General features: G+C 44.4%; 2 protein-coding genes across 2 annotated transcripts in view; both read left to right on the plus strand.

Annotated features, from left to right (window-relative positions):
* The window catches only part of LOC148368184 (uncharacterized), a 316,699-nt gene that overhangs the window by 240,905 nt on the left and 59,525 nt on the right, over positions 1 to 16,269 (plus strand). The window lies entirely within an intron of this gene.
* On the plus strand, positions 490 to 15,475 carry LOC148368198 (uncharacterized). Its single transcript, XM_088330171.1, has 3 exons — positions 490 to 826; positions 3,058 to 3,150; positions 11,678 to 15,475. Exons 1-3 carry the CDS (start codon positions 766 to 768, stop codon positions 13,852 to 13,854), a joined length of 2,331 nt encoding a protein of 776 aa, XP_088186297.1. The 5' UTR covers positions 490 to 765; the 3' UTR covers positions 13,855 to 15,475.

Consider the following 16,269-nt stretch of genomic DNA (forward strand, 5'->3'; position numbering starts at 1 on the left):
TGCCAAGTCTCGCAGGACCTCACGTGATTTAGTGAGACTTGCTCAATCAATGAACCTTAATAATAATAATAATAATAATAATAATTTCCTTGTATTGTCATTCTGTGTAACAATGTACACAGAACGAAATGTCGATTGCACCTGACCCGTTGTAGCGAGCCGATGCAGCCGCAGCCAACAGAGGGCGCCGCCGACCACTTTTTAAGTCTTAGGAATGACTCGGCCGGGGCGCGAACCACCGACCTCCCAGTGCCAACAATCCAACGGTATCGTGTGACTGACATTTAGCATCTATTTTGCAGATGAGCTAAAACAACAACAAAAATGTATTTTAAAAAAAAGCCACTCAACTCCAAGCTTCGATAGATCATTTTAGTGCTCTATGTGTTTCTGTTACGACCAAGAGAAAGGCTATGTACCCCAACTTAGCAACTCGGACCTCCCACCTCGAGTGTCCTTCTAATCATATTTTACCAGTTAAGGGTTAAAAACCCCCGATTTCCCACGTTTTTTAGACGTTTTTCGGTCGTATCTGGTAGGATCTCCCGAAACACCCATTTTCGTGAACGCATCATGCGATCTGTGCCAATTGTACCCACAATCCATTGCGACGGGGTTTCGAAGGAGAAGGTGTCATGGCTGCCGAACAATAGAATGTGGAGAAAGTCCTCTAGTTGACTTCAAACGACGTCATCTCGACACAAGTAACACTTCCTGGTCCTTTTTACTGCCGAGTTGGAGTTTTTTCGTTGAAAGACGGACAAAATGCGCTCCAGTGAGGAAGGACCGCGACGAGAGGACGCTGTTTCCAAGCAGCTCGGGGAAGGTTGGACATTTTTTTTGCTTCTGCTACAATAACAATGCTTTCCAAAATGTTGCAAAAGAAAGAATAGTGGTTTGAAATTCAAATACAACTTTTTCAGCCTTTTACAGCAAACGACTCGTTTTTCACCTCGAGCAAATACTAAAAGTGCAGGAAATAAAATGAAGTTTAGCAGCACCCGGTACGAAGTCGTCTCCAAACTTTATATATGTATATATAATTTGTAACCGCGGTGTAGCCGTCCAACCAAAGATCCCCATTCGGGCTGGACTGCATGATGAGGCTTTTAATACAGTTGCTGTAAATGAAATGAGTCCCACACAACACGTGGTTTCCTACCTCTGCTGGCTTTCAACACTATAAGGGGAATTAGCATTTTAGCACAACATGCAACGTCCGGCAAAACTAACACAAAAGGCGACAGAAACAAAACAAGAATAAATCCAAACAGATTCACAACATCAATCACATTACTCTGCATGTAGAGAGATTTGTCAGCTGTGGTTTTAATCTTTACAATTAACTTTTTTTGGAGCACCGAAAGATCGTGGCTTACCGTTAGCGGCGCACTGTAGACTGCCAACAATCGTGGCTTACCGTTAGCGTCGCAGACTGCCAACAACCCCTGCCTTCCAATCACAAAATCAGAAGCCCAAACTTTACCCCATACCAGCAGGTGGCGCTGTTGGACTCATCATTGCAAGACACACAAAAACTATACAACATATTTCAGCAGGAACAAAACTAAAGTTATTATTACACCCGTTACACACACACATATACATATATATATATATATATATATATATATATATATATATATGAACCAGAGCCATGTCCCCCTAGTGGGAGAAATGAAATGATCTGCATTTCTCTAGCGCTTTTCAAGTCAATGACTTCCCAAAGCGCTTTACAATGTGCTCCACATGTCCCAATACCGGCCTTGCAGCCATGTAAGGCGCTAACCTGCTTATTGGGGGTATTAGGGGTTCAGTGTCTTACCCGAGGACACTTCGACATGTAACACGGACGAGCCGGGATTCGAACTGGGATCCCTTGATCCCGAGACGAGCGCTCTACCTCCTGAGTTTTGGGCGAAGTGCTTGAAATTGTCGCCATTGCCACGAAATTGGCAGTCTGACTCTATAGATCATGCAATAAATGAAGAAGCGGCTCAAGAGGACAACTCTATTTAGTAAACTGGCTCTTCTAATCCGGATATACTGAGAAGGGCCCGGCTCTTTTGGTTCCCAAACAGCTCCTCCAAGTTTTTCTTTTTAGTGATGTACTATCAATAATAATATAACATTATTCACCAAATGATTCAACAGTTAGTCATATATGTTTTGCAGGGGATCCCCAAAGGACACATTCAATCAAAATAGTCACAGATTTACCAAAACAAATTGTAAAACAATATAAGCTTTTTACACGCTGAAGACAAAATCCCTGAAAATGCAAAACATCAACACATCAATTACAAATGTTAACTCTTCAGTGCTAAAATAGACAATTTGCAATTCCTTCTTGACCGATTTAGACACAAATGAAAAGCACCCAAAAAAATCGGAGTCAAATAAGTAAAACAAAAAGCAAAATATCAGCAGTCGATTGAAAGATTGGATGCACTCGTATCCTAAAAATGAGTCCGAATTTGGCTCATTTTTCTGCTTTTCATTACCTTCTTCCTTTTTTTTCTTTCGTATTGAAATCTATTATCATGCAACGCCTTCAGAGCCTTCAGGCATTGTTGAAGCACAATGGCAGAATCGATGTCAGTTTATAGCAGCCCCTTCACACATAGAGATCGTAGGTCGTGGATAGGAACATACCAAAATAGCACAAAGCATGCGCTAGGAGCAAGATAGCGACTTTATTTTAATCATCAAAGACGACAACAAAAAAACTTTCTTCTGATGGCTGCTGGATTTTTTTTTCCTTTGCAGGTACTGGAGAAAAATTAAAAAATGGCTTTGGAAGTGCTTGAAAAGTGCTCGAATTTCTCCGTGAAAACCATTTATGAACCCTGTTTCCATGACTTCCTGTATATTTCATGTGCGGTCCCTTGCCAAGGTTTCTTCATTTTCTGCATCCTGACCTTTTTTGAGTGTTTCCTTGCCCTCTTGTAGCTTTCAGATCAGGTTGATGTTACAATGGTGTTTTGCGCATTCCTTTTGTGAGTTTCTGTCATTGAAGGCGTCACAAATAAATGCGAGTTGACTTGTGTGTTGCAGACATCGGTGAAGACCGTTTTTCTACTGCGTGGCAAGAACCAGAGTGTCCAGGAACTGTTTACAAGATACTCCGAATTGTGTTGAACAGACCAGGTTGGTCGTTTTACTTTCCGCTACGTCCTTATTTCGGAGGGAACGTCGTAGGGGGTGGCCCCCAAAAAATACGCAGAGAGGAGATATGGCAAAAAGGGAAAGCTCCTTATGGCATTGCTTTAAACAACTCATGATGGTTGCCCGCCCCCGGCTCAAGACTTCCGCCAGATGTCTACACACAATAAGCTATTGTCAGCTCAAAGAATGTTTGCTTCAATTTCATTTCAGGTTCAACTTTCCATATCCTTTTCTTTCCGCTCGACCGAATTGTCGAGAAATTGACGTCGACGCGTAGGGATGCGCAAACCGAAGCGGACATTCTGTCACGTGGTCACCGTGGCGACGCAACGTTTACTTTCAAAACCAGGCACCGCTTGGGTATTTTTACCTTGTGTATTTTCACACCCTGAGGGCGCTGTCTCCCAAGTTGGTTTTAGATGACGGCAATCAAACGAGAGGCGCCCGAAAGTCATCGAGGATGATTTTGGGGGGAAGATCACCAAAACGTCTGATATTACCCCCAAAAGTTTCGAGTAATGATGCTCGGACCTGTGACCTCCCGTTCCGGGGAGCGGGCGCCCAACCCTCAGGCCACCGAGCCGGTCTACCTCCGTTGCTTCCAAAAGCGACAATTTGAAAAAAAAATCGGAGACTTTTATGGGCGCGAAAATCCGGTATTTAGGGTTTATACCGAGTGACGGCGGTAAGTAGGGCTGCACGATGAAGCCAAATCCGATCCGTACGGCGACGTGACCCGCCGCGATGAAAACAAACGCAACGGTGCAGGTTTTCGGCCTGTCGTGTACAAACCTTTTGTGGAACGATGCACGAGTGAGCTCACGGGTCTTAAGGTCTTTGACTCTTCAGGAATCAAGTGTCTTGAGTTCATCATGATTTCTTGATTAATTCTTAACCTGAATGCTTGATCATTAAATTGTACTTCTTCATTAAGGGGTGCAGTACATCTATTGTCGTAGTAGCATACTCTACAGAGAGGATTGTCTTTTTTTAATTTTTCCGACGCTTTGAAGCGTAACACTCCGTACTTGTATCATGTCACACTGCGCGTACTTGACGTAGAGGTTGGCGCCGACACACTACCATACAGAATAATACGGTGGATTAAGATTCAGATTCAGATCTACTTTATTGTCATTCTAGTACACGTGTATACAGAACGAAATGTCGATACATCTGACCCACACAGTTCCCTTGAATGTACAGATATAAATAAAATGTTGTATTGAGTTGGAGTATTGAATACTAATAATATACTAAATAATTATGGCTATGTATAGCATTTTACAGTAGTGCAAAGAGTGCAAGAGGAGCAGCTAACCAGATGTGCAAAATGGGCAGTCAGGTAAACAGTAACGATAACACTGTAGTACGATAGTGCAGAGGAGAACAGATGTGCAAGGAGTGGCTAGCTATAAAGAACTGCCAGTAGTGCAAAAAGTCAAACAAAACCAACAGATGTACAGATTAGCAGCAGTTTAGATTTACTATGTGTTTGATTGACCATTTAACAGTCTAATGGCCAGGGGGACAAGACTATTGTGGAACCTGGTGGTCCTCTACCGCACACTGCAGTACCTCTTCCCAGAGGCTCGCAGAGTGAACAGTCCACGATGGGGGTGAGAGGGGTCCCTAGTGATGTTCTTGGCTCGGGATAGGCAGCGCTTCTGGCCAATGTCCTGAATGGAGGGGAGAGAAGTCCCCATGATTTTCTCTGCTGTCCTCGTCAGGAAACAAGGAAACAAAATGTCCGGTCCCATTCCTCCCACTTGGCCCCGAGAACCCTCCAGTGAGGTCTTCCCACAGGGAAGTCCCCTCAATAAGAGAAGTGCAGGTGAACATCGTCGCCTAAGAAATGGGACGGCACTTGCGAGGTCCCACCCCGGTCCAGTCGATGGCGGTAATACTAAACGGCTGTTTATCTCAGTGACGTAATGGCCCACGTCGCACCTAAACGACTCGAGTCTTAACCTGCGTCGAGGCAGTCGGAGAGTCCGTGCCACGTTGAAAATGCTGCCCGGAAGCTCACGGCCTTTTCCGTCTCTCCGATCAACAGAGGAGAAATGCGCTAAACTGAAGACGGCTTCGGCGCTAAGAAGCGCTGCTTCATCTTTACAAGGTACGTCCACTCGTTCAAAAAAGGACCCGTTGGGTCAATTTCAGTAAGGGTTAACGTACAACCCACCTTCACATGTTGGTGTAGACGTAAATGACAACCTACTTATTAGTATCTTAATGCCATTTTATGACATATAGTAGGGGTCTTTAAAGTGTGACACAATGAAAAGTAAACACAAGAACAGTCCACCTGACCCTTAAGCTGACATATCGTTACCAAACCTTCCCTGTAGGACCCAAACACCTTAGTTTACAAGTCATTGAATTCAAAGAGTTGCCCTTAGAGATTAAAAAAAAAAAGATCATTTCTACATTGTTTTCATGATGCATATGTCACAGTAAAAGCTGTCTTTTCCTTTTCTATGCCGACATTTATGTCTAAATTGTTTATCTTATCTGTTGTGTTCCAGAGTGGCCGTCCCATAAGCTTGGACAGGTATGTTCCCATCCTGTGCTTATGGTTCGATGTGGAGTCAGAACTCATCCAGGACTACAGGCTTAGCAAGAAGGCCACGTGGGCCCCGCAGGAGCTGCCGAAGAGGGAACAGCTCCGTGGCTGGAGGTCCTGAGCGTTCTCCGTTTGAGCTCCGGTGCTGTGGAATGCTCTTCCCCCTGAGATCGGATCTGTAACCTCAGTGGAACTGTTTCAATCTAAGCTTAAAACACACTTCTATCACATATGTTGACAATATCTGTGTATTTTTTGCCCTCGTGTCGGTTTAAGATCAGGGGATGGTGTCATAATAGTCTGTGGTTTGTGCAGCCCTTTGAGACTCTTGGTGATTAAGGGCGTCACAACTAAACAGTACTTGTTCTACGTGTACTAGCTGGCCCACGGTCTGTCCTACCGCGTGGTGTCACGGGTCTTCAGTGTTCCCAGGTCCACCGTCCAAAGATTTGTCCACCGGGTCGCGCAGTTAATGTGGAAGAAATTGCCCAAAGTCATGTTTCAGGCTCTGGAAGTCAGACCCACATTTTGCATTCTGTGCTTTTCTGCATTATGACAACTGGGACATCCAAGACCCAGATCAGGATGTATCCGAGGACAATCTGGACCTGCGGCTGCCAATTCCAGAACTCCCTGACCCCGACGAAACATATGGAAATGCCAGAAGAGATGGACTAGCCTCACTGATGTAACAAAGCGCAAGCCCCGCATCATATGGTTGGATCAACTTGAAAAAGTTCCGTTCCTCTTTTATTTCGGATCCTTATTAGTTATTAGTGCTGCAGTCACTATTTGTCCTGAGTTCTAAACAAGTTCATGTACATACTTGTGTATTTGGTATATTGTTTTCTGTAAGTGCAGCCCCTATTCATTAAACCCCTTGGTGGTTTATTTCATAATGTGAGATACTGTGTGTGAACTATGTGACTGTTGGACAGAAAACAACTACAAATCACTCTGGGTTAAAAAATAGTTTACTCTCAGAAAACAAACTCACATTGGGCCGGAATACATAAGAGTAAATTAATAATGTGTCACAAAATGTAACAAAAATGTACCAATACTTCCATCTAACTGGAAATCACAAACTGGAACTTTCTTGTGTTCTTAATAAAATCAAATATTTTCCTTTTATAAAACAAAGGGAAACATGGCAGAGATGTCACAGTTGTGGAAATTTGTCCACGAGCTTCCCAAAAAGGATCGGGAACCGCTCGGTTTTGGCCTCAGTTTCCTTTTCTGTACTCTGGCAGACTCCTCTTTGAAAAAGTCAATGATTGTATCGCGCTTTCTTTTTTTTTCTGGGTGATTTGGGGTTTGGCGCCGGATCGGGAGATGCCGACGACGTGCCCGGCGGTGTGGATGGTGTAATGGCCGCTCGCTCTTCCACGGGACGTTCTACGTTGGTCTTTAGGTTGGGTAGAAAAAACAAGAATAATTACGTCATGCCGGTGTATCGTCCAAAAACAATAAGGTGCTGGTGGGTTCAGTTCCTGCTCCTCTCAACTTGCCATTGGTGGTTCTACGGGTTCAGATGGGATGAATGACGCCACCAATACTGGTGGGTCAACGGATGGCCTACCGTCGAGAACCGCACGTGCGGCCTCGTGATAACGCCATTTTGATCCCGTCTGTTCTCCGATACAAGTGATCTGATGAGCTTATAACTCGAGTGTGAGGGAAGAGGTGAAAATGTCAGAGTTGAATAATGCAGAAAAGGAAAGAGAGTGTCAAGAGAGGATAGGGGAAGAGTATGAACGGAGTAGTAGAAGGGAAGTGGAGAATGTGGAAATGGAATGGAAGTGATTTAAAGAAGCAGTGTTGCGGATAGGTCAGAACAGTTCAGATGTCATCTACCTCAGCACGGGCTCCCCCCAAGGCTGCGTCCTAAGCCCCTTGCTGTTCACCTTGATGACACACGACTGCGTCCCTAGGTCCGCCACAAACCACATCGTGAACGACCTGGCCTACAGAGAGGAGGTGGAGCAGTTGGTGGGCTGGTGCAGGGACAACAGCCTGGTCCTGAATGTCGACAAAACTAAAGAGATCATTGTCGACTTTAGGAAAAACCAGCCCAACCATGCCCCACTTTGCATCAACAACAAGGCTGTGGAGGTTGTCAGCAGTATCAAGTTCCTAGGGGTGCACATTACAAACAAACTCACCTGGTCCGTAAACACTGCATCACTGGTTAAGAGGGCACAGCAGCGCCTGTACTTCCTGCGGAGGATGAGGAGAGCCCACCTGCCCCCACCCTCCCTCATTACATTCTACAGGGGCACCATAGAGAGTATCCTGACCAGCTGTATCTCTGTGTGGTGTGGAGGCTGCAGCGCTACCGACTGGGGTAGTGTGAGGAGGGTAACGAGGACAGCAGAGAAAATAATCGGGACTACACTTCCCTCCATTCAGGACATTGGCCAGAAGCACTGCCTATCCCATGCTAAAAACATTACCGGGGACCCCTCTCACCCCCATCATGGACTGTTCACTCTGCTAGCCTCTGGGAAGAGGTACTGCAGTGTGCGGTGCAGGACCACCAGGCTCCGCAATAGTCTAGTCCCCCTGGCCATTAGACTGTTAAATGGTCAATCTAACATATAGTTAACTTAAATCTAAACGGCTGCTAATCTGACTTTTGCACTACTGGCAGTTTTTTTTTATATAGCTTGCCACTCCTTGCACATTGCTCTCTGCACTATTGTAATTACAGCGTTATTGTTACAGTGTTAATGTTACTGTGTACCTGACTTGTTAACCTGACTGCCCATTTTGCACATCTGGTTAGCTACTCTTCTTGCACTATCGGCACTATGGTAAAATACTATACGTAGCCAAAATACAATACAACATTATTTATATCTGTACATTCAAGGAAACTGTGGGGGTCAGATGCATCGACATTTCGTTCTGTATACACGTGTACTAGAATGACAATAAAGTAGATCTGAATCTGATAAGTGCGAAAGAAGTGTGCGGAATGAGAAAAGTTGTTCGAGGTGTTAGGAAAGGAAGTGAATGGCGGAATGATGAGGTATCAGGGCCTGTGACATAGAAGAGACGTTTGACCTTTGAGGAGTGGCTGCAAGATAAGAGTGCCGTGAAGTGAAGAAAAGGTTGGTAAAAGCGGCAGTGGAAGCAGCGAAAAGGAAAGCAAATGATGAATGGTGTCGAAAGATAGGAGTGAACTTTGAGCAAAGGAGAAAAGTGTTCTGGAAAGAAGTGAAAAGAGTAAGAAACGATGAGTGTGGAAAGGAAGAGAAAGTGAAAGATAAGGATGGTAGATTGCTGGTTGGCAGTCAGGACGGGATGAGTATTTTGAGGAGTTGCTCAATGTGGAGGACGGGAGAGAAGTGAGAGTCCAGGCGATAGACGGTATGGAGAGAATGCCCGTGTTGGGTGATTGAAATGTGAAGCCTGTCAACATGGGAGGTGCAAGAGGCAGTGAAAGAAATGAAAGGGGGGGAAGGCACCTGGGTTGGATGGCTGTACTGCTGAATGCTTGAAGAAAGGTGGCACGGACATGATTGACTGGTCAGTAGGCTTGTTGAATGTATGCTTTTTAAGTGGTGTGGTGCCTGTTGATTGGTGGAGTGCATGTGTGGTGCCATTTTATAAGGGCAAAGGTGATAAGTATGAATGTTACAATTCGAGAGGTATCGGTTTGTTGTCTGTGCCGGGTAAGCTGTATGGAAGAGTCTTGATTAAGAGAGCGAGAGAAAGAACGAATGAGGTGGTGATGGAGGAGCAGAGTGGTTTCAGTAAAGGCAGAGGATGTGTGGATCAGGTGCGTTCAGTATGACTGGCGAGATATTTTGCAAAAGGTGAGAATGTTTATTTGGCTTTCATGGACTTGGAAAAGGCGTAGGACAGAGTTGATGGAGAGGCGTTGTGGGAAGTGATGGTAATGTATGTAGTGTGTAGAAAGTTGTTGAAAGCATTGAAGAGTTTGTATATGAACAGCAGAGCATGTGTAAGAGTAGGGAGTGAGACAAGTGAGTGGTTCCCTGTGTTGACTGGTGTGAGACAGGGGTATGTGATGTCACCATGGCTGTTTAATGTGTACATGGATGGCGTGGTGAGAGTATTTGGCAGAGGTGTAGAGATGATGGATAACAGTCTAACAGTGTGGCGGCAGGCAAGTCAGATGATGTTTGCAGATGACAGAGCGCTTGTGGCTGATTCTGAGGAATCATTGAGAAGGTTGGGAAGTTTGGAAGCGTATGTGATAAGCGTAAGTGATGGGTCAAAGTCGGGAAGAGTAAGGCTGATCAGGTGTTCACGTGATGGAGTGGGCATGGCGTTAGAAATAAGGTCGTATGGACAGGAGCTGGAAGAAGTGGAAAGCTTTCGGTACTTGGGTTGTGATGCGGCTGCAGTTGGTGGAATGGAGTGCGAGGTATCGCACGGAGTGAATCGGGGAAGCCAAGGTTTTGGGTGCTCTGAGGAGTCGTGGCCGCTTTGTCGTGTCCCGTTTCATCTGGAGAGACGAAAGCATGACCAACTTGGGTGCCGAGGTGCCTAGCTTGTTTGGGTGTTTGGGCATTTGGGTCGTTCATGGTCCGAAATTCTTTGTGTGAGTTTTTTTTGCCATTTTCCCCCCTTTTTAAATTTCTGTTATTGTATGTGTTTGTCTTGCTGTCGGCCTCTTGAGGGATATGACCAAGGTGGATAGATAAATGTCCCGTGTTGCTCACCTCCCGGCCGATCGCTTCGACAGCTGTCCTTCGACATAAGGGTGGGTCAATGCATTGTCACAATAAGATTGCGGACCTGCATGTTAGCCTCCTCACTCTCACAGTAGTTTTGTGGTGAACATTTTCTCTGTGAACTGCTCATCATTTTCTTCCCTGAATGTGATCAGGGCTTTGGTTTGCTCCACAGTCTCTGAAACATTAGCCCGCATGACCGCATTAAACACAAGTTGCTCACTCAAAGGCCGACGCGACTCGACGCGAGACAGGAAATGATCTGATGCGTTCCGCATAACGAATTCATAGTGAATCGACAAGCGCAAACCTGACGTGGCTGTCGGAGCCTTCTATTGGCCAGAGTCACATATGCTTTAGAATTTAGAATCGATAGAATAGAATTTAAAAGGTACAGAATGCCGACCTCCCCTCCGCGTCAAGAATCGATTCGGTCTCACGTGTTAGCATCATATTGTAAAGAAAACGGGACGCGCGGAATCGTGCGCAGTAAACATGCGCAATGACATATATCCGTAACGTTATCGTGACTATGCCGCTTCAGCGACCGGCGTTTTGTCCGTGTGGATGTGAAGGCACGACTCCTTTAAGATAAAAACGGGGCTAAACCGTGATCTTCCGAACAAATTAACGTACTCGGCGGTTTGGAGTGCCAAGAGTCGTCGAGAGTTGGTCGATTTGTGCTCTGTGTAAAGTAGCCATTTGGCAATGTTCATGTTTTGAGGCAACGATATGGTTTTCCGTTGCGTTTATGTCGAAGACATCTCGATGTATTTTGTTTCAAAAACATGCATAGTTGTGAAAAAGGACTTACATTTGTGCGGTTCCTTTCCAGCCATGTTTGTTGATATTGAGAATTCGACTTCTGGGAAGTTACTTTGTTCCAAGTCGGTTCCTGACCTCCTTTTATCCGAAGTGGTTCTTTTGGGGGTCGAAGGGGACTTCCCCCTCGGACTTGAGAGTATTGGGACACGTTACACTTGCACATGCACGCGAAAAACCAAGTGACGAGGAAAAATAGCGAGGGAAAGTGGGAAGAATGGGACGCAGCAAACAATCTGAACAAAGCCACTCTTGGCATCTAGTGAAGATTTCATTCCCAGAGGCCTAATACTCACTGTTCAGCAGCGCCTAAGCCTTTAGAATTTTTTCACGTTTTGGCACTATGGGACAATGCTTCTGAAAACTGAACGAGTTGAGGGCAATACAGATAAACGTGACTTGTGTCTTGCAGACGTCGGCCGAGAATATCTTGCTACTGTGCGGGAGAAACCAGAGTTGCCTGCCGTTAAAATTGAGGAGGAGGAGGAACTGAAGCCTTATCACGTGAAGCAAGAGACTGAGGATGGGGAACCTGTTCACGTTAAAGAAGAGGACGATGTTCCAGTCTTGCGAGTGAGTGGACTTCGTTCAACCGCCGAAGATCAAGGTCAACCTGAAGATCAAGGTCAACCTGAAGATAACGGTCGGCAGGAGTCTCTAAGCATCAGCTCCCGTCAACACGTGGAAACGGAAGATGACGACACGTCCCGCTCCGCAAACGCTGAAGGTGGTAACACATGTTCCCAGTGTGGGAAAACGTTTCGACGCAAGTCCTATCTGAAGTTGCATATGAAATTCCATGCTGGCGAGAAGCCTTTTTCCTGCTCAATTTGTGGAAAACAATTCTCCTACAAAGGAAACTTGAAGTCACACACAAAAACCCACACTGGTGAGAAGCCTTTTTCTTGCTCAACTTGCGGTCAAAGATTCACTACAAATGAGAACTTAAAAAGACACACATTAACCCACACTGGCGAGAAGCCTTTTTCCTGCTCCGTTTGCGGTAAAAGATTCACCAATAGTGCCAGCTTAAAAATACACACCAGAACCCACACTGGCGAGAAGCCTTTTTCCTGCTCAGTCTGCGGTCAAAGATTCACCAATAGTGCCAGCTTAAAAATACACACCAGAACCCACACTGGCGAGAAGCCTTTTTCCTGCTCAGTCTGCAGTCAAAGTTTCACTTTAAACGAACACTTAAAAATACACACCAGAACCCACACTGGTGAGAAGCCTTTTTCCTGCTCAGTCTGCGGTCAAAGATTCACCGAAAGTGGGAGCTTAAAAAAACACATTAGAACCCACACTGGCGAGAAGCCTTTTTCCTGCTCAATTTGTGGTAAAAAATTCATCCAAAATGGGTCCTTAAAAAGGCACACCAGAATCCACACTGGGGAGACGACTTTTTCTTGTTCAGTGTGCGGCCGTACATTCACACGGAATGAGAGCTTAAAATTACACCAATTAACCCACACAGGCGAGAAGCCTTTCGCCTGCTCAGTTTGCGGTCAGACTTTTACCGTGAGTGGAAAATTAAAGCGACATATTAGAACCCACACTGGAGAGAAGCCTTTCGGATGCTCAATTTGTGGTAAAAGATTCTCTAGAAATGAGAGCTTAAAAAAGCACAGACTATTCCACACTGGGGAGAAGCCTTTTTCCTGCACAGTTTGTGGTCAAAGATTCACTAAAAGTGGAAGCTTAAAGAAACACATTAGAACCCACACTGGCGAGAAGCCTTTTTCTTGCTCAGTTTGTGGTAAAAGATTCACCGAAAGTCGGAGCTTAAAAATACACTCCAGAACCCACACTGGCAAAAAGCCTTTTTTCTGCTCAGTCTGTGGTAAAATATTCATTGAGAGTGGGAAGTTAAAAATACACCTTAGAACGCACACTGGGGAGAAGCCTTTTGCTTGTTCAGTTTGCGGTCAAAGATTCACCCGGAGTGGGCACTTAAAAAGACACACTAGAACCCACACTGGCGAAAAGCCTTTTTCTTGCTCAATTTGTGATAAAAGTTTCACCCAAAATGGACACTTGAAAACACACCAACTAACCCACACTGGGGAGAAGCCTTTTTCTTGTTCAGTTTGCGGTCAAAAATTCACGCTAAATGCACAATTGAAATCACATCAACTAATCCACACTGGCGAGGAGCGTTTTTCCTGCTCAGTCTGCGGTCAAAGATTCACTTTAAGTGGACACTTAAAAAGACACACCAGAACCCACACTGGCGAGAAACCTTTTTCTTGCTCAGTTTGTGGTAAAAGATTCACCGAAAGTCGGAGCTTAAAAATACACACCAGAACCCACACTGGCGAGAAGCCTTTTTCCTGCTCAATTTGTGGTAAAAAATTTACTACAAACGGGAGCTTAAAAATGCACACCAGAACCCACACTGGGGAGAAGCCTTTTTCTTGTTCAGTGTGCGGCCGAACATTCACACGGAATGAGAGCTTAAAATTACACCAATTAACCCACAGAGGCGAGAAGCCTTTCGCCTGCTCAGTTTGCGGTCAGACTTTTACCGTGAGTGGAAACTTAAAGCGACATATTAGAACCCACACTGGAGAGAAGCCTTTCGCATGACGTGGCTGTCGGAGCCTTCTATTGGCCAGCATCACATATGCTTTAGAATTTAGAATTGATAGAATAGAATTTAACAGGTACAGAATGCCGACCTCCCCTCCGCGCCAATTTGTGGTAAAAGATACACAGATAATGGGAGTTTAACAAATCATATCAGAACCCACACTGGTGTTAAGCCTTTTTCCTGCTCAGTTTGCAGTCAAAGATTCACTAAAAGTGGAAGCTTAAAGAAACACATTAGAACCCACACTGGCGAGAAGCCTTTTTCCTGCTCAGTCTGGTAAAAGATTCATTGAGAGTGGGAAGTTAAAATACACCTTAGAACGCACACTGGGGAGAAGCCTTTTTCTTGTTCAGTTCGCGGTCAAAAATTCACCCAAAATGGACACTTGAAAATACACCAACTAGTCCACACTGCCGAGAAGCCTTTTTCCTGCTCCGTTTGTGGTCAAAGATTCACCGAAAGTGGGAACTTAAAAATACACACTACAACCCACACTGGGGAAAAGCCTTTTTCTTGCTCAATTTGTGGTAAAAAAAATTAACCCAAAATGGAAATATGAAGTTACACACTAGAACCCACAATGGCGAGAAGCCTTTGACCTGTTGACATTGTGGTGAAAAACAAAATATCTATATTGTCAAGTCATTTTTATTTGTATAGCCCTTAATCACAAAGTGTCTCAAAGGGCTTCACAGGTTATTACACTTTATTACACAGACTATTTTTCAGACTATTATTGGACACTAGAAATTACACACAAGAAACCCACACTGGCGAGAAGATTTTTGCCTGCTCAGTTTGTGGTCAAAAATTCATTAAGAGTTGTAAAACATTCAATTGGCTAAGTATCATACAGGTCGTCTATAGGAATATAACGGCCACAAAACCATTTGCCCTCACCTTTTTTCAACCACTGACTGCTACCACGTCAAAAAAGCCACATTCATTAACAGGAAGTGAGCAGACTCTCCACTTGTATCATAAAGATTTGTGACCCCAAAGTCTTCATATGGATTCAAAAGATTCATGATCTGCATATGTGTCATGTTTCTTGGTAGATGATCTATTTTATCTCTTGTCCCCATAAAATTTTGCCTTTTATCAATAATTATAATTATCATAACAACAAGATGGCCAACCTAGATCCCAAGGGTTGGGGCCCGTTATCACCAGAGCCCCAAAGCTTGGAGAGCTTGTGGTTCTCTCCGTCCCTGTCGTCCGGATGAGAACAATCCCCGTGAAGTTCACCGCCAAAAGAGATAGGAACCTTTATTTTGGTTGGCCATGTGCTGATTCTCACACACTCCTCCCCTGAGGGATTTTTTTGTTCTCAAAAATACACAAGAATGGTGAGTGCAACAACCTGTCTTTGGTGGTATGGGCAAATATCCCATGTTGGCACGCTATGAAAACAGTCCCTGATTATTGAAATGAGTCTATTATATTCAATCCGGGTTCATTGATAGGTACTGTCGACCTGTTGCATCATTTCTTCCACCTTCCTCCTTGCTCACATTGAGTGCTTGTGTCAACAATGTGCTTTATTCTTTCGTTTGATTCCATTTTCTTTGTCCTGTGAATGAAACATTGTTTAATAAAATCAAACTGTCTGCATTATTTTTGGGTCGATGTTATTTTTCTTCTGAACTGATCACTGTCCATATCAAACTCCAAAATCGATCATTTAAAGTTGTATTTAAAGTGGCATCCTTCATGATAAATGCTAGACGCGGACTATTTCAAACGAATTTGTGTCGGAAACCGAGAGCACCGCCTACTGACCGAATCGGTAACCACCAACTTAGATTTTGAACCAAATAAATATAATTGAAAGCCATAGGGTAATGGGTTGTTATTATGGCCATGAAAGAGTCTGAAATCACGTTACTTTTGCCAGAATCGAAACTTAACTCTGTGTTAAGTCAAGATAAAACAGAAAAGGGACTTGGATTATCATGGACCAAAGTAAAGTTCTCACTGGAAAGCCATATGAACATAAGGAACATGAGGCTTTTATTCCAGTTGCTGCCATGAGCGACACAACATACGCGCACCATGTGGTCAGCACCTCCGCTGGTTTTCAACAACGTAAGCAGGGCGCTGGAGACTGCCGACAAAAACGGGACATCGCTCAACATGCCGCACCTCGTGGTGTGGTTGCATCGAAACACGTTGCATCATCGTTTCAAGCTACATTACTTTACTTTAAATGAGTGTTTTTTTATATATACTTCATTTAGCACAACTTATATACATTTACAGTATATACAAAGATAATTCGTGAAAGCAGCTCCTATATCTCGCAAAATATGCATTTTTTTATCCAACTGACATTGGGCACAGCCTACCTCCAGCACTGTGTTTTTGAGCCGAAGGTAGGTGTAGCAGAGTTGAAATTTGATTGTTTTGAA

The sequence above is a fragment of the Urocampus carinirostris genome, chromosome 3 (genome assembly GCF_059441175.1).
Source record: "Urocampus carinirostris isolate Australia breed hairy pipefish chromosome 3, RoL_Ucar_1.0, whole genome shotgun sequence".
Lineage (NCBI taxonomy): Eukaryota > Metazoa > Chordata > Actinopteri > Syngnathiformes > Syngnathidae > Urocampus > Urocampus carinirostris.